General features: G+C 38.5%; 1 protein-coding gene across 7 annotated transcripts in view; it reads left to right on the top strand.

The window, feature by feature from the left end:
- FRY (FRY microtubule binding protein) overlaps window positions 1–19,446 on the top strand; it is a 2,210,679-nt gene that overhangs the window by 1,835,489 nt on the left and 355,744 nt on the right. For all 7 annotated transcript variants that reach the window (XM_044073229.1, XM_044073230.1, XM_044073228.1 and 4 more), the window contains exons 44-46: window positions 10,784–11,391; window positions 14,571–14,668; window positions 14,773–14,943. In XM_044073229.1, the coding sequence (XP_043929164.1) occupies window positions 10,784–11,391; window positions 14,571–14,668; window positions 14,773–14,943 (877 nt within the window). The remainder of the gene's footprint in view (window positions 1–10,783; window positions 11,392–14,570; window positions 14,669–14,772; window positions 14,944–19,446) is intronic.

The raw sequence follows: 19,446 nt of genomic DNA, 5'->3' as shown, positions 1-19,446 counted from the left end.
CTTTTTTGTACTGGGGAGATGTCTGTGCATCCCCCCTTCCCGAATGAGCATATAAACAAGATGATGCAAGGGTTGTGCAACAAATTTTATTTAGAAGGGAAGTAGGCAAGAATAGATAACAAAACAGATTGTGTGGGAAGATTAAAAAGTGGTGTTTGAGACACACTGGACTTAAAATGTAATACGATTTCCTGTAGTGTAGTGCAGTGCATGTGGTACAATGCAAAGGGCGATAGAATGACAATAGAGATGTAAAGATATCTTGCTTTTAAGGTGGGCGTATAAGGACAGTGTATGTATGGTGTATGGCTATTTGGGAATTGTTAGATTATTGAAATTCAGTTAATTTTTTTGGGTGAAGGTATGGACACCTATTAAGGGGAGGCAGCCTAAAGATGCTTGGGGCGGAGTTTCTACCATATAGAAGATGTTTGGGTATAAGAGAATAGAAGGATGAAGTTGTTTAAATAGTTAGGGTATTAATATAGGCTGAAAGCTGGAAAGTGGCTTAACTGTATGAAGGTAGGTGCTGCACTTAGGGAGTTTATGGCAGAGAAAAAGCTGAAAATATTTTCAGGACAGAATACAGCAAGAAGAGTAATGTCAGAGTATGGTGAGTTATACAGATGTAGGTATGAAGAGCTGGAGAAATGTAAGGTGAGTTATACGGATTTAGGTATTAAGAGCTGGAGAAAGGAAATCTTGAGTGGGATGACAGTAATTGGGATTTAGAATTATGTCAAAGAAGCAGGGTGTCGAAAACAATTGACTTTACTTTGATCATCAAATGAGATCTTCTCGTAGTTGACAAAAATACTAAAGAGGTTAAAGAAAGAAGGATTAATGCAGCATGGTCCTGCTTCGTGATGTAATGACGTGGAAACAAATTATCTGCGGTTGTAGAGGAAGTATGTAAGTGTCAATGACCTTTTTGTGGAGATTTGGGAAATGTGTGTGGAGGGTATAAGTTACATTTACTTTTGTTGTTTACAGTGACCTAGAAGACAAGAGAAGTAAATGAGCAAGTCCTAATACATTTCCCACATGTGCACAGCCTTCGTGCAGAGATAAATCATGCTACGGTGAATGGATGTAAGTGTGCAGTTAGAGGTTATAAACTCACAGAAAATGCAAGTTGGAAAGAAAATGTAAAAGAGCTCAAATCATAGTGTGATTCCAAGATGGACAGGATTTGAATAATGGGATGTTAGAAAGAGGTAGCTGCTTCATGAAGAGATGAGAAGGAAGTGAGAGAATGTTACATTTTAGTCTATTTTTATTAAAAACATTGTGGAAGGAAGGAATCCTTTTCACAATGGTGGTATCTAGGTTTTCCATCAAGGTTAATAGGAATCAAAGTAGCTTTGTTCTCTGTTCTGTGCTGTATTATCTACATGATGTTTCTACTGTCTTGTTTGGTTTCTTAATGTGAAAAAAATAATTAAGCATGTAATGACACTTTTGATTTGTTGTGTACTGTCTGATATGTAGTCATCCTAATTGTCAAATTCATCAAAATGCAGTTTCATTTAGTTTGCCCCCTGTCAAAGTGGTAAATCCTGAAGTCAAGTCCCCTGACACCCACCTAATTGTCAAATTCATCAAAATGCAATTTAATTTAGTTTGCCCCCTGTCAAAGTGGTAAATCCTGAAGTTATGCCCCCTGATCCCCATATCTCATACTTAAACAGCAATCTTCCAGATTCATACCACTTTTGAAATGAAATAAACCTAAAGAAACAATAGTTAACATGTCTGTCCTTATTAAATAGGATTGTTCCAGAGTATGGGCTATACCAGAGACAAAATAAGTAAGAAATTGATATTTAAAAGGATATTTTAATGTATTGCCCTGCACTGGGTGTTATTTGTTCTGCAACTAAGACAAAACCTGAGTCTACTCGGAAGTAAAGCTGTTGGTGGCTAGGCCAAAAGCAGACTTTAAGAAGGACTCCAGTGATATGATGCCTCACTGAAGTCAGAAAACTAAACAGCTATTAGGCAGCTATCATAGATCATGGAATTTGTACATCCTTCAAGGCAAAATCCTTGTTTAAAAGTCACCACTAACAGCCAGTAAAACTGATATTCTATTGCACTCATGCAGTCTTCTAAATAAGAATTAAATATATGTATGTATGTATGTAGTTGTTGCCTATAATGCAATAGAATTTGGCTGCAAATGGTATAAATTGTGTGTGCTATGTTTGACTTTTAAGTTGTAGTATTCAGTTTGTATATAGGAATCATGCTAATCAATCACAAATAAGTATATCTCCTTGTATAATCCAGTATATTTAAATTCAGTGCTTCAAGCTTTTCTTGATGTTTTAATGATTTCATACCATGAGGTGTGCTGCTCAACTTCTGAATATAAATATTATTATAATAATATTTCATAAAGGCACAGAGTTTTCAAGATGTGACCTCACCAGTGATTTGTAAAGTAGAACAGACATTTACTGATCTAAATTTAGTCTGCTAAACAGATATAAGACAATATTCGGAAGACATGTTTGTCCAAAATTATCACTGGAGTAGCTACACTGAAAATATAGTTTCCACACCAGGATTTTATAAAACTAACATAAAAATGAAACTGCTGCATGTTACTATTTTGAATATCAAATTCCAATAAAACTTTATCTTAGAGGAAAGTGGTGGGATATTAAAGGGAAATAGGTAATTTGTGCTACAATAAGCACTTTTGTAATCAAACAGCTCATCCGTGCAAGTTATAGTCTACATGGCAATGCTAGAACATTGAAATACCATTGTTACTATTAATAAATCATTCAGCAGTATTACTCAAGTTAACCTAGATTTGTCACTTATGAAGTTAAACATATCAAAAATCATAACCTGCAATTCTCTCTTGTTACCTGCTTATAGATTCATAGGTTCATACTAGGCTATCTGCCCTACGGCATTTATAAGCCTAGCCAGAGTGTGTTTGGCTTTCGCCACCCATTTTAAAATAATTTTGCTATGCCCTTTTTTGAGGTTAGTATACTGTGCCTCTGTCTAACAGTGACACAGAAGTGATACCCGGGGTAAACCTATGATCTCCCATCCACTCATCAAGATTCCTCTTGAAGAGAGTCAATGAGGAACTCTGCCTAACCTGGACTGGGATTTTATTCCAGAGTGAAGGGAGCCTCTGGGTTATGAATCTGTCCCTCCAGCATGTCCTATTTATTTCAGTGCTGAGGTTCAAGTCTCTCGAGCGCATAGCTCGATGGGATTTGGATTTTCTGAGGTGCAGCATGTCCATTAATTCCAGGTTGGACATGGCTTTATACGTCAGGCACAGATCGCCTCTGAGCAGGCGGTATGCCACTGAGTAGAGCTGGAGTTTATTTAACCGGGCAGCATATGGCATCTGTTTGAGCCCTTTGATCCTCTTGGTGAGGTACTTTTGAGGTCTTTCCAGTTGCTGCAGGTGCCTGGTAAGGTACATCCCAAAAGGGGCATTGTACTCAATTATGGGCCTGATGAGGCATGAGTAAAGAGGCACGATGATCTCCCCTGATCTAGATGTGAATCCCTTCATGATTAGGTGGGCTATATAAAATGTTTTTCTAACCACTTTGGCCACGTGGTTGTCAAATGAGAGATTGCTATCAACTTGGGTCCCCAGGTCCCTAATTACGTCTTCTGTACTTAATGAATTACCACCTATGTGGTAATTTGTGGGCACTTTGTTTTTGCCAAAGGGGATGAATATACACTTTTTGGCGTTTAGCTTGAGGCCATGGCTCTGGCACCAGTTGTCTGTTTCTATGTTTCTATGAGGCCCTTTTGGAGGATGTTTGTGTCGGCTGGAGTGTTGATTATGGTGCCCAGTTTGCAGTCATCTGTAAACTTGATCAGCCACAGTCCTTCCGTGTTGGCCTGTACCTTCGAGAAATATATACCGAACAAGAGAGGTCCCAGGACTGAGCCTTGTGGGATGCCACTTGTAACTGGTTTGGAGTATGACATGGCTCCAGCAATTCTAACCATGTGGGTTCTGTCCTTGAGCCAGTTTGCAACCCATCTAGTGACATAGGGGTTTATATTTAAGCTGGTGAGCTTATCTATAATGCCCGAGTGGGGTATTGTATTGAAGGCTTTTGCGAGGTCCAGGTAGGCTGTGTGGACCACCTTCCCCTCGTCAATGGCCTTAGTGACTGTTTCAAAGAAATCAACCAGGTTTAAGAGGCAGGATCTGCCCTTAACAAAGCCAAACTGGGTAGGATCCAGTTTCTGTAGGTCCCCAATATCTTTATTTATGAGGTCCATGATGATCCTTTCCATAGCTTTGCAGACCAATGTTCATGACTTTATATTTATTACCATTTAACTTAAACTCAATCTGTCGGGTCCTGAACTATACATAAAATGTAGTTTTTTGACCCATTGCTAATTTATTTATTATCTATTTATTTGACATTTGTTGACCGGGATAGTCCAACTGGGACAGAGCCCTTTTTCAGTGGAGGCCTGGGGAGAAAAGCTCCAATGTACAATAGATAAATGGAAGATTACAAACTTCAGTAAATATGCAGTACAATGAGTAGTGATTGTCAAATTCATTTACAATAATGGAGGCAAGCGAGAGTTAATCACAAATAAAGTTAGTAACAGATCCTTAAAAAAGTGACATATACTCGAGGCATGATGTAATGTTCTTAGAGTGTCACATGCTTGAATGATAGCATAAGGTGGTAGGACTAGCCAATTAGTAGGATTATGTGGAGGGAGGAGTTAGGAGTAGGTGTTAAGAAATGATGTACGATGTTAGGATCATAGTTAGTATAGTGGCGGTCCTAGTATGAATAGTTAGGTAGCCTGTAGAGAGTCAGGAAATTATCTCTATTATCTATTTACTGACGGGAGGTAGGTAGGAGAAAGGAGGCCTGAAGTATAAAGGCAGGAAGTGGGGAAGATGGAGTTATTAAGGTGTAAATAAGAAAGATGAGATGGGTATTGGGAGGAAGAAGAGAAAGGTGAGGTAGATGTGTATTGACCCAGGACTAGGTTCGGGGGGGGAGGTTACAGGGGCATATCATGAGGTGGGTTAGTTATTGTTTGATTGAGTTCTTGAATTTGTTGGTCTGGGATATGCTTCTTAGAGTCAAGGGAAGCTTGTTTGAATAGCTGTATAAATTCTGTCCTGCAGATTTGTTAGGTTTATGAATTGGCAGCAAGCATTGATCAGAGCTCCTAAGAGGTTGGGCGGGGGTATACAGTGAGACTCGTGAGAAAAGACTTGGACAGGAGGAGGGTTTTTTTGGAGAATGGAGTAGATTATGAGGAGCTGGGTAAGTTTGAAGAGGTCTGGAAACTCAAGCCAGTTAAACCAATTGAGGGCCTGTCAGTGGTGAGATTTGAATGGCAAGTTAGCAGCAAATCTGGCCACTTTGTTATAGGTAGATTCAGGTTTGGAGAGTAGTGTAGACTGGAGGTTAGTAAAGATTTGTGAGCTATAGAAGAGGTTGGGAAGGAGGTAGGAGTTGGCTAGTGTTATTCTAGATTCAGAGGTGAGGAATTTTTTTTCTGTAAAGGAGACCAAGCTTTTGATGGGTTTTCTTAATGCAGTGCTGCATGTGAAGATCAAATGTCAGCTGGTCGTCTGTGATTACTTCAAGAAGCTTAGTTTGGGTTTCTGGAGCTATTATGGTGTTGTTGAATGCAGAGATGGTGAAAGAAGATTTAAGATAGAAGAGGGATTTGGGGAGAAAGAGTAGGTGCTTTGTTTTTTGGGGATTAAGTATGAGCTGGTTTCTTGTTAGTCAGGTTTCAGTGAGGTTAAATTATGTTTGTGTGAGGGTTAGTAGTTCAGTTGGGTTAGCAGCTATGGATATAATGGTAGAGTCATCAGCGTACTGTGTGAGGGATGACTGGGGACAGGATTTGTGGAGTTCATTGGTAAAGATGTTAAAAAGGAGGGGGTCCAAGCCCTGTAGGGCACCTGTTTTAATGGGGAGAAAGGGGGAGAGAGCAAAGAGCCATTTGTCAGATTGGTGCCGATCTGAGAGGTAGCTGCTAAACCAGGATATAGATGCTGTAGAAAGGTTAAGCTGAGAGAGTTTTGAGAGGAGGATAGGGTGAGAGACAGTGTCTAAGGCTTTGAACAGATCTATGAATAGGCAGGAAATTAGTTTATTGTTATCTCTGGCTAGGAAAATGGTGTTGGTAAAGCCGATGAGAGCAGTGGAGGTGCTGTGGTGTGGGCGAAAGCCATGTTGGGTAGGGGTGATCAGGTTACCTTGCAGGAGGTGGGCCATGATTTGTTTGTGTAAACAGTGTTCTAGAATTTTGGAGAAGGGAGAAAGTATAGCAACTGGTTAAAAGTTTGAGAGTTCTAAGGAATTGTTGCCTTTGTGTATAGGTATTGTGTAGAATTTTTTCCACACAGTTGGAACAGTTGATTCAGCGATAGAGTTGTTAATTAGGATGGAAACTGGGTAAGCTATGGATGGTGCAGCAAGTTTTAGGAAGAAAGATGTCAGGTTACCTGCTGGGGAGCAGGGTTTGAGCTTGAGGAAGAGTTTTTTTAATGTAGCTTGTAGGGACTGATTTTAGAGAGGGGGGAGTTATCTAGAGGGGGTGTTGTAGAGTGTGAGGGATGGGGTGGCAGAGAAGTCTGTATAAGTTGAGTTATGGTGTCAATGAAATAGGAAGTAAAGATGGTGGCAGTTTCGAGGGGTGAGTTGTTGGGGCAAGGGTTGGGTATAGATGTATTTCCTGGGTAGAGAATTTGGTTGATAGTGTTCCAGAATTTTTTTAGGGTTTCTGGATTGTGTGGTCTGAGATTGCTGGTAGAAATTCTTTTTATCATGATTAATGTGCTTTTTAGTGAGATTTTGGAGTTCCCTATAGGTTTGGAGGTGGGAGAGAGATTTGGTCTTGGACCAAAGTTTCCAGGCAGAATCTCTTTCTTGATTAAGTGTCTGAGTTGAGTGTGTGAGCCAGGGGTCATTAAACAGTGACCAACTAATACCTTTAATTATCTGAGAGGATAATACTCATTTTAAGACATTTGGGGGAGGGATTTGTTTCTCTCTCTTTGTCTCACTCTGATTTTGGATCATTGAACTTATACAGTACTAGAAGTTTGGAAAAGAACAAGAATGTACCATACTCAAATCTTGGCCTGCTTTAAGTGGAGTTCTTTGTGCTCTGTAGTTTAAAAGAATAGGTTCATAGGTTGCTAATAGGCTATCAGCCCTTAGGTCTTTACAAGCCTAACCATAGCAATTCCTGGATATTTCTTCCCACAATATTTACTTCCCTGGACCCCTGTCTAGCAGGGTTACTGACATGAACCCCGAGGTGAATTTCCTATCTCCCATCCAATCGTCAAGGTTCCTTTTGAAGAGGGCCAAGGAGGCATTCTGCTTGACATGTATGGGCAGTCTATTCCAGAGTATGGGGAGTCTCTGGGTCAGGAACCTATTACTCCAGCATGTTTTGTTCATTGTGATGACAAGGTTTAGATCCCTGGATCATGTGGCTCTGAGGGATTGGGATTTCTTTAAGTGTAGCATGTCCAACAGCTCAGGGTTTGACATGGCCTTGTATGTTAAGTAGAAATCACCTCTGAGTAGATGATATGCCACAGAGTATAGCTGTTTTTTTTTTTTAGACAGTCAGCATAGGGCATCTGCTTTAGGCCTGTGATTCTTTTAGTGAGGTATTTCTGTGGCCTTTCCAGCTGTTGCAGATGTCTTGTGAGGTACATACCAAATGGGGCGTTGTACTCTATAATGGGCCTAATGAGGGATGACTACAGTGGGACAATGACCTCCTTTTTTCTGGATGAAAAGCCCTTAGTGATGAGGTGTGCCACATAGAAGGATTTCCTGACTGTGGCAATGTGGTTATCGAAGGTGAGACCACTGTCCATCTGTGTCCCTAAGTCTCTCATCATACTTTCTGTGTTTAGTGTACTGCCACCTATGTGGTAATTCATGGGTACATGTTTTTTCCCCAAAGGGGATAACGACACATTTCTTGGCATTAAGCTTGAGCCCATGGCTCTGGCACCAATCATTTGTTTCTGTAAGACCCTTTTGTAGAATATCCACATCATTTGAGGATTCAAGTAATGGCTCCCAGTTTGCAGTCATCTGCAAACTTTGTTAGCCAGAGTCCCTTAGTATTGGCCTGTACTTTAGAGAAGTAGATGCCAAACAAGACTGGTCCCAGGACTGAACAATGAGGTATTCCACTTGTCACCTGTCTGGAGCTGGATTTGGAGTCGGCTACTTTTACAGTCAGGGATTTATCAGTAAGCCAGTTGGCAACCCATCGAGTGACATAGGGATTTATGCCCAGCTTAGTAAATTTATCTATGATTCCAGAGTGGGGGATGGTGGTGAAGGCCTTGGCGAGGTCCAGATAGGCTGTGTGGACCACCTTACCCTCATCCACAGCTCTGGAGATTGATTCGAAGAAGTAAATCAGGTTCAGGAGACAAGATCGGCCCTTCACGAACCCAAACTGGGTGGAGTCCAGTGTTTGAAGGTTGCCAATATCTTTGTTTAAAAGTTCCATGACAATGCGTTCCATGCCCTTGCAGATCAGGCTCATCAGACTGATGGGACGGTAGTTCCCAGGATCCAAGGTGGGAGCCCCCCCCTTGTGGAGTGGGATAACTGTAGCTGTGCGCCACTCAGTGGGCACAAACCCTGAGGTGAGGCTATGATTAAACATGACACTAGGTGAGGTGCCAGTTCATTTTGTAGTTCATGTAGTACACAGCCAGGGATGTCATCTGGTCCCATGGATGCTGTATTCTTTGCTTTTGAGAGTGCGGTTTCTAACTGTGTGGCTGTGATTACTGGAATTTGGCAATCTTTTGGTATTGAGATGGGCCCCTTAGAGGGTGAGAGGGGGGTAAAGTTGGCACTAAATCGATCTGCCAGGATATTGGCAATATCCTTGGGATCAGTATATTTAATGCCATTCTGTTGTAGCTCAGAGCAGATCTGAGCATTGCCATTTAGATTCTTGATATAACTATAGAATGCCTTGTGGTTGTCTTTGGAATCTTTAGCAATTTTATTTTCGTAACTAGCTTTGGAGGATTTTATGAGGGATCGCAGCTTCTTACTGAGGCTGGTAAGGGAGTTTTTTGCATCCTGGGATTTTCCTCTTTTCTGCAACAGTTTCTTCCTTCTGTTGTATAGTTTGTTTATGGTAGGGGACCACCAGATTGGCTTCCTTTTTTTGGAGGAGAGCATCTTGGTTCTATTTGGGATGGCACGATTCATGCACGAGTGGATGTGCTCGTACAGTGTCTTAGTGTAGGATTCAGCAGTCAAACTTTCAGCTCCCGTCAGCGTGAGTGTCATGAAGTTTGTCACTTCTGACTTGAGTAGCATGAAGTTGGCTTTGGAGAAGTTTTTTACGGAGGTTTCCTTACTGGGAGGGGGGTGGGGGTGGGATGTGGATGTCAAGGGTGATTAGCTTATGGTCAGACCTGACCAATGAGGAGCATCTATCTCCCATGTTGGTAATGACCAGGTCTAGGATATTGAAGCCCCTGGTGGGACAAGGGATTAGTTGATCCAAGGCATTGGAATTTATGAATTTCAAGAACCGTTGGGCAAAGGTGTTGGTACCCGAGTAGTTTTCTCAGTTAATGGCAGGGTAGTTGAAATCACCCAGTATTAGGGTGTTTGGTTGAATCTTAATATTTTCCAGTATGTTTAGAAAGGTGCAGTGAGATTCTTGGTGCATGGTGGGGGATCTGTAGCAAGCTACAATTTGGATTGCAGACTTACCTAGTGTTAGTTGCACCTGGAGAATTTCAGATGCATTGTGTTGGGCAACTAGCCTGGAAGTGAATATGGACACTCCTCCACCTTTAGTGTAAATAAATGGGAAGACCCATTTGTTCAAGCAGTCTTTTAATAACTATTAATTTTTGACCATTTATTTAATTAGATGAACCATGTCAGTTTTAATTCTATATATTAATATCTGTTATTTATCAAAATCTGTTATTACTAAAGTGACTTGGTTCAGCCACATATTAAAATTTTGTCCAGTGGATAGATGGCCAGATAGATGCTTTTGAAATAAAAGATATCTCAAAGTCACTCAAATGACTGCATTGCAGAGAACAGCCTTTCAGTCCAAATGTGCTACACAGTAGGAAACCATGATTTCCTCTGAGGTTTGGAAGAGGTTTTACATGAGTTTGTGGATGGGGAGTGTGGTATGTATTCCCAAAGGAAATAAATGCTTGGGTTAATTTCCTTTCACATAAAAGCAGTACAGGAAGCTCATTCAAGTGGGAATCAAAAAATCCTATTTAACAAATATTAGATGATCTGATTTTTTTTTATTTCCTGGCCAACAAATGGCAATAAATAAATAATATTTTTTTTATTTTGCTATGTGCATGCAGCATTCCTTTATTTTCCAGTAGGCAGTCTGCCTTTTATTTTCCAGTAGATAGTCTGCCTTCTGATTTATCTGATTCAGTTCATTGCAGTCTCTGTTTACTGTTGCTTTGTTTTAGAACCTACCTGAGAACAATATTTCATCCTTATGGTCACAATTATGTTTTTCTGCCACTCCCATCTCAGCAATGAAGACACTAATTTGCTGCATGTGGCTATTTTATCCCATGCATGATGCAGAATAAGTAGTATGTTATGAAACCTTTCTACACAGAAAGAGTAGTCTGAAGCTGTACTTTGTTCAATAGCACTATGTAAAGCACATCCGTTAGGGAAAGAGTGCATTGTGACTGTCTATAATAATCAGTATTTTGTCTTTTTAGTGCGTCATCTCCAGATTTCGTTTCAAATGCTAAATTGTCTGCAAATCGTAAAAGCACTGGTCAGCTGAATCTGAATGCAGGAACTGTAAGTAGCAACATGGGTACCTCTGAACGCAGCAGACATCAAAGAAGTTTTTCTGTGCCTAAGAAGTTTGGAGACTTAGATAAGACATCTGACCCCCCACGCAGTGCAACCCTAGACAGAATCCAGGCATGTACACAACAGGGCCTGTTGTCTAAAACACGAAGTTCGTCATCCCTAAAAGAGAATATAACAGATCCTTCTTGTGTGAACAATCCTGTTAACCTTCTTTCTACCATCTTTTGGGTCGCCATTGCCCTGATGGAATCAGATTTCGAATCTGAATACCAAATGGCACTGAAACTGCTAAACAAGTTATTAGTTCATTTACCTTTGGATAAAGTTGAAAGCAGGGAAAAGCTGGAAAAGTTACAAGGGCAGCTTAAGTGGGCAAATTTTTCAGGTCTACAGCAACTCTTACTAAAAGGGTTCACTTCTATTACTACAATGGATCTGACACTTCAGCTGTTCAACCAGCTGACACTCGTTACACGGGTATCATTGGTGGATGTATCCCTGGCCATAGGTAAGTTTGTCTTTTTATTCACTAACATATTTGATTATTTTAGCTGAAGTTTTTGTTTCTTATATATCATTATTGAAAATGCTGTATTCCATCAGGAGGAATCTATTTATTCTTGAGATTAAAGTATTCCTGAAATACTGGCAAGAACTGCAGAGAAAAATAGTATGTTAAGTTTACTACTAAACTCTGTATTTACTACTAAACTGTTTTCACTGTATATCCTGAATAGTGTACCATACACATGCCTCCCATGTGCCAGTCAGAATCGCGCTTATATTTTGCTGAGTGTCTCTTTTTGGTTGAGGGGTGGGAGGCTAGCATAATGGTTAAGATGTTTACTTACATACACAAGGTACAGCATTTGATTCTCACATGGGTTAATTGGCTAGGCTTAAAATGGCCCACAAGGGCAATTAGCCTAGTATGATCCTATGGCAGACTGACAACAGGTGTATAAACCTCAGATGGCTTAACTCTGCTATACTGAATCTACAAACATAAAATTTTGATAGAAAGATGAGAGCATTGGTTTTGGCTTTATTTTGTCTCGAGATCTCAGAACTTAATTTCAGCTTTAAATTATACCCATTCATTTATTTTAGTGTGTCTTTTATGTGTCAAAGTAAATTTACAGTCTTATGTTTACAGAGCCGTCATGTCGCTTCATATTAAATTGCTTACCTGTCTGCATGTTTTACTTAGTAATTTTTTTTTTATACTTTCTTAAGTTCTTAAATATATTAGGTAATGCCTTTTGCTCAGGCAGTGGCTGAAATGGGCCCACTATTGATCAGTCCACCATTTCAGTTAACAAGTAAATAGATAGGTGTCAGATCTGTCAGTCACATATTTGAATAGGCTTATACTGAGTAGGTGTTATATTAATATTGTTAGCAAAAGAAAGTGAGGAAAAGCTGGGAAGTTTCAGCACAAGGTTGACACACTGTGAGAGGAAGACAATTTGTTTGAACAGTTGGAAGTATTTTTAGGTTTGTGGCCATCTACTATTTAATTGATCTCATGCTGGGAAGAATGTATAAATTGTATTTGCTAACAAATAAGGTCCCCTGGAGAGTGGATGGACCAGATTTTTGACAACAAACATTTCCAGAATGAGATGATAGAACCCATAAGCATGTATGATTGAAACTGGCCACAACCATTGAGTTACCAGGATGTTCGTGCTGCAGCCATCATGGCTGAAGAATCTCCTAAGATGCCTATCCAGGTCTCTATTCTAAATCCAGTGAGCACCCAAGTAAGCTTTCTCCAGAGGCTTACAGTATGAAGAGTAAGTATTTGCCTAATCAAAGATTGCAAATGATATTGAAATAAGTATAAAACAATCATTATGTCATTATTAATAATAACATGAAATATTGTTGGGCAATATACCTATGTCATATTTGCTAATTTGAGAAATAAAACTTATATAAATGCCAGCCCCAGCTAGATATGTACATCTAAAAGAATAATGTACAATGCAAAATATTAAACAATTAACTATTTTTTCTACTCCTGCTTTGTTTGTCTCTCCCTAAACCGAAAAGTAAAAGGAAAGCAACATTGGTTTTACACCATGTGTTATTTCATAGAACTTGATTTGGTTCATTAATTTCAGCATCAGCATTCGGGCATTAGTTTGTAAAAATCTTTGTATAGTACCATTAACTCAAGCATTTGTACTCTTATATGAAATAATTAAATACATTTCATTTTTCTTATAGTCATTACATATAATTTCACTGTTAAAATATTTGTCCATTGGTAACTTCATTTTTTGACCATACTGTGTATTCCAATGTATATAAATGAACTACACATCAGCTGTTGTAATAATTAATCAGTAATAGGTTTCTCTGATAAGAAACTTTGCAGTTATCACTTTATGAAATTAATATACACTGGTATCAGAAAATCATGTGGGATTATCTTTAAAGTCAGTCATTTGTACCTAAAATTAATTTGCAGAATTATACTATAATAAAAAATATTTCTAAAAGTTTTTCTTATGTGCAATTACTTAGAATCCTTTTATTATTGATGTTTTATTTTCTCAGCCTTCTGTTCTGACAGTTAGCATAGAGGATTAAGGCTGTGAGTTAATAACGGAATACATTCATTTGATCGAGAGCACATTGCTCGATCATGCACAACACCAAGTTTAAACCTCGAATTCCGGAATGCCGAATGGTCAGAATGTCGTAAACAACACCGAATTAGACATTTCCGAACGCTCAACCACCTAAACGAGTGCTACCATGGGTCAAAAAGGGGGTGATATTTTGCAATTCGCAACTCTTATGATTGCTTTTTTGGGATTTTGCCGCACTGCTATCGACAAGTTATACATCTGTAATATATCCGTTAGCTAAATGAATGTATACTGTTATTAATAAGTTTCTTCCTGTGCTATAGGGTTTGATTCCCTCAGCTTTCATTTGCCTGCTGTGTGACCTTCAACAACTCACTTAAGCAGACAGTGTTTTGGGGCATTTGAAAAGTTGGGCTACACTGCCTAAAGGTCTCCTGGTCTGCCTGTCTAGTAACTATCTATAAATTCTAATCTGCCATATTGGACAACACAAGGTTTTCTTCTCAACTTAAGAGGTCTTACGCACCTTTTTGAGCTAATTTTTGCTGCCTTTTTGAAATAGCGGTGGCTTTTTCTCACATGATCTGGCCCAACCATTTGTTATGCATTTGCCCAATGTACTTTTGCTACACAAAACATTTGTAAATATATACTGTCACAGTGAGATACATTTGTCCCTTACTTACCCTTGTTGCTGCACAATTATCATTCCCTTTCTGAAGATATGGACACCTGTTTACATATTTCGCTATATGTTGCAGAGCTGAAGATAACAGGACACTTGCCAGTGATAAAATAAATATGTTCTAGTGACTTATTTCCCATAGATCTTAAAATTACTCAATCTATACCTTATATAAAGTGTAGTATCTATAACATCACATATGGAAATACTGTATAAAAAATTATAGACCAGAGGTCTTAATTTGCAGTATTGAATTTCTGCTAAATTGTGATATGTTTTAACTTTGCTGTTCATTGTATACATGACAATTTTGATAAGTACATAAGAGAGCATTTTGTTTCAGCCTCATGACCATGTGTGCCGTGATAACATCACATTTGTTTTGTTTATTTTGGACAGGTTTCCCATTGAATGTACTATGTCTACTGCCTCATCTGATTCAGAACTTTGACAACCCAACCCAGTTTTGCAAAGATGTTGCAGACAGGATTGCCCAGGTTTAACACCGGACAAAATATGTTCAAATACTTTTCATAATTTGATTTGATCTCATATCACTTCTTATGCTTTGTAATGTTCTGCTGTCCTTTTCTTTAATCAGGGCTGTCTAGAGGAAAAGAATTCTAAATTGTCCAACCTTGCTCATGTCATGACTCTTTATAAAACCCATACGTATACGAGGGATGTGGCTTCCTGGGTTAATGTGGTCTGCCGTTACCTCCACGAGGCATTTGCTGATGTCACACTCAACCTAGTGACATACATGGCTGAGGTAAATGCTTATTTGCTTATTAACATATGTGTTATACAATAAAAAAGGCTAATAATTTTCAGTTCATTCTATTAATATTGAGTACCACAGAAATCTAGTTTCAATAGATATGCCCATGGTTTTAAATGGGATCACCTGCGAAACTGATGAATATATTAAGTGTAACTTGACATTATGCTAATTATCCGAGTATTTGCAGTCTCAACAATTCAATAATGTATTACTGGTTGTCATTCCAAGTACTGCAGGTTTTACTTTCACATTAAAATTATGCTTTTAGCTCAATTAACTGTACAATTGTGTTCTGAGCTGTTTTTTCTCTTTCATACTTTGCTGGATATCCGTATTTATTAATTTGATGTAAGTTACTTGTATTTTGTAGTCTTAAAATTTAATTTCTAAGCATTGTACTTTTTTATTTGGCTGTTTAAAATTACAAGGAAAAAGTGTAAGACAAGCTAGAAAAATGGGATCACAGCAAAAAAAAACTTAAGGTGTATGTAGTATCTTTCTATTTAACTTAGTTTAATATTATATTTAATTAGAAGCTGTATTATGAAGTCAGAATTTATTCTGTAAAACAAAAGGTATTTTTTGATGTTTTTACTTTTTCTTATCCCCATATTATCACTATGCCCATAGCCTCAGAATGGAGTCACATGGGATTTCAGCTAAGAGTTTGCATACACAATAGGAAAACATTCTGAGTATATGTTTTTAGATGTAATTCATGCTGTTAATTGAATATGGCAACTCATATAATCAATATCAAATTATTTCTGAAGGGAAATTGACATAGAGGATTGGGTATCCAAGCATTACCATATTACTATGTGTTCGCGACATGGATGCCAAGAAATTCACCTCGAGAGCGAAGCTGTAGAAGTGAAGCTTGGCATCCATGTTTAGAACAGATAATAACTGGTTATGATCTGTGAGATCTACTCATACTGTGTGTAGTGCATGGAGTTTTATGTGCTCCATGTGCCATCAGTTACAAATAAATAAAAAGCCAAAGTGTTTTACTGGCTTTGAAAGTCAGTAAAGCAATGAACAAGTACTGTCGCATAGACAGCAAGTAAATATAACTGTATGAAAAAGTCAGCAACGTTTTTTTTTTAAATATTGCCCTAATTTAAATAAGTTACTTATAAACTAACGTGTAAACTGCCGCAGATATATGAAGAAATATGTTCAGCGGCCGTTAAGAGTGAAGTAACACTCTTTCCCTTATGTTCAACTGTAACAGCACTTTGGGGATGAGTAACAATTGCTGTATACCTCTGAAAGCACTATTATGGTCATGTCTCACTCTAGAGTAGTGCGTAACATGTTTGCCTTTTTTTTTTTTTTATTTTAGAGCATAATCACAGTGGACCATGCGTTATAATATGTATTTACATGGTGTAAGGGTCTCTTGTCATTGCAGTTAGCACAGAAATACAGTAGTCTGTGTGCCGTTGTAGATGTTGAGATGCCTGCATGCTACTAATATATGCTCTTCTGTCTACTTACCTCACCCCCTGTGACATCGTATAAGAAATGATTGTAGATCTAAGAACATTGGATGGAAATGTCCTCAACAGCAAACTGGAACACAAACGCATATGCTGTCTTCACTAAGAATAGTTTAGTGAGACAGTAAACATGTCAGACATAGTTCTCCACTCTGTGATGTTTCTGTTTCCGTTTATTGTAATAAGATAATGTGTAGTCTTTAATCAATGTCATATAACATAATATTAGACTGATCAAAATAGAGCCTGATCTAAACTAAATCCAAGGTGTCTCATTACTGAAAGAAAAACAGCATGTGAACATGGCATGGAAGCTGAAAATCTACAATGAGCATTCAAACCATGATTATGTAAGTCATGGGTCAACAACCAAAACCTGTCAAAGTCAGTTCCTCAGTGCAAACTATACATGAAACTACTGAATTGTTAAATAAAGAAAAAAATATGAAAATAGGTATGGTTTGACACCCTTATACCCAGGTCACCAGATAGGTTTTCAAATATATCCACTCTCCCCTAAAAGCGGTGCAGCTCAGTTCCCCTGTCTTGGTCCATATAGCAATAACCCATGCCTGGGTGTGGGTAATGCGGGATTTACCCACGGTTGGCGTGGTTTGGTCCCGAGGGCGAAGCCCGAGGGACCAAACAAAGACAACCGTGGGTAAATCCCGCATTACCCACACCCAGGCGTGGGTTACTGCTATTATACTATGACATTATTTAAGAAATGAAACAATTACTTTTCTTAAATAATGGCATTGTATAATGCCTCTTTGCTGCCCTTCCGCAGCTGTCTGGCATCCGCGGCAGTTCTGATGTACTGCGCATGCCTACGCAGTACATCAGAGCTGTGGCCAAAAGCAACGGAGAAAGCAAGATCTCCGTTGCTTTTTTACTGTTTCGCTATGTTAAATGGGTTTAACATAGCGAAACAGCTTTAAAATAAGCAACGGAGATGTCCGTTGCTTATTTTAAAGCTGTCTCGCTATGTTAAACCCATTTAACATAGCGAAACCGTAAAAAGCAATGGAGATCTTGCTTTCTCCATTGCTTTTTTTTTTTTTAAACCTGTCTCGCTATGTTAAATGGGTTTAACATAGTGAGACAGATTTAAAATAAGCAACAGAGATGTCCGTTGCTTATTTTAAAGCTGTCTCGCTATGTTAAACCCATTTAACATAGCGAGACAGGTTTAAAAAAAAAGCAAGATCTCCGTTGCTTTTTACACACTGTGTCACTATGTTAAAGGAGTTTAACATAGCGAGACATGTTTAAAAAAAGCAACGGAGATCTCCGTTGCTTTTTTTAAACCTGTGTCGCTATGTTAAACTCTTTTAACATAGCGAGACAGTGTTTTAAAAAAAGACTTATACTAATGGAAAAAGTCCGGGCGACCGGACCTTTTCCCATTAGTATAAGTCGATTTACAACGTGCACGCTGGCCAATCAGCGTGCACGTTTTGGAATATTAATGGGGGGTCATGGCATAATATGTTATTAACCTGTGTGAAGTACTGAGTCTGGTAGAACCTGCCCTTCATCTCCACAACCATTTATTGACCAGAAAAATTATATGTATGATCAACCCAAGATATGCATATCACCTACTATCCTTCCTAGCCTGTATTTCTCACATTCACAGATAATGTTTTGCTAGCTGATTGATCTGTCCAGTCAACTCCACGATCCGTTACTCAGAAACAAAGAAGAGTGAGGCTACCCCTGGGTGTCCAAATTTGCAGGATATGATATGGTTTGAAAAGCAGTCTGCTTCTTTGTTGTTTTAAAGTTTTAATTAATCAACTGCTCATGGGTGTTCTGAGGGGAATCCTTGGTATGATCACACCAACAATATTAGAAATTGGAATATTCAATTGTTTTTGGTCACCTTCCATTTTTACTCAAAATGTATGCATTGAAGTAAGCAAGGTCACAGGAAGGTTTCCACTAACCCCCAGCACTGCATAAACTTACAAAAAGTACATTTAGAGATGTCAGGGTGCAGGGGACTTCAAACACTTTTTTACAACATTAATCTTAAAGTTGATCCTGCAGCATTACTAAGATTATTGTTTTATTATTTCACTAGCATGGTTTGAGGGTTCCTTGTTTAGCCATAGTTGAGTTCTGTGGATCTGAAGCTAAGTCAACAGTGCTTAATGGTCCCATAGTGACCATTTCCATTCAACTTCCCCCTTTAAGTATGCCGACAGTGTCAGTAGAAGGAGGTATCCATTCCCTTCAATGTTTCAATGATCGTCTATGCTTGCTAGTTTGTATATCAGTCAGACCTACCCAACCTCCTTTGTTGTGTCACCTAGCAGTACTGTTCTATATTATCACTTCTCCTTTGTTTATCTGACATTTAGCAATGAGAAAAGTCCTATAATATGTTCAGTTGAGGATGTCTTTTATTTGCTTTAACTACATCATAAAATAGTTCTGTAATAATTTGTTACACATTACAGTAAATAAGTAGGGAAAACAAGAATCTTTTCACTATATTTGATAGCCTTCCCCAGAGAGATTAATCAGTACTAGCACTTGGCCTCAAACTTCTCTTAGTAGACTCTGTCAGGGATAAAGATACAGAAACAAAAGTTTTGTTTGCGTTCATTCTTAATTACTTTAGTGAAAGTCCCACATCTTCCATGTTGACAATACAGCCAATTCATAATAGATGCTAATCAATTCTGTTGTGAGCCTGTAGGTAACACATATGATTTTTCAGATCCAATAGTATGTGAGAACGTATTAATTTATTTATTGCCTACTGATTTACATAACCAAGTAAGTTGACAGACGGATACTCTGCCCCTTTCCAGACACCACCCAAGCAAAAGGTATAAGTTAATACATCATACAAAGTTAACAAAAAAGTTAACAGTACTCAGCAAGGGGAACATCCAATTAAAATATTTACTGAGTTTTCAAAAATCCAAAGTCCAAACTGGTAAATATTCAAGATCAGCAACCATCTAAATAA

The sequence above is a fragment of the Protopterus annectens genome, chromosome 5.part1, assembly GCF_019279795.1.
Source record: "Protopterus annectens isolate FY-2018-M chromosome 5.part1, PAN1.0, whole genome shotgun sequence".
NCBI lineage: Eukaryota > Metazoa > Chordata > Ceratodontiformes > Protopteridae > Protopterus > Protopterus annectens.
The sequence above is the reverse complement of the archived record's forward strand: the minus strand, read 5'-3'. Positions and strand labels throughout refer to the sequence as shown.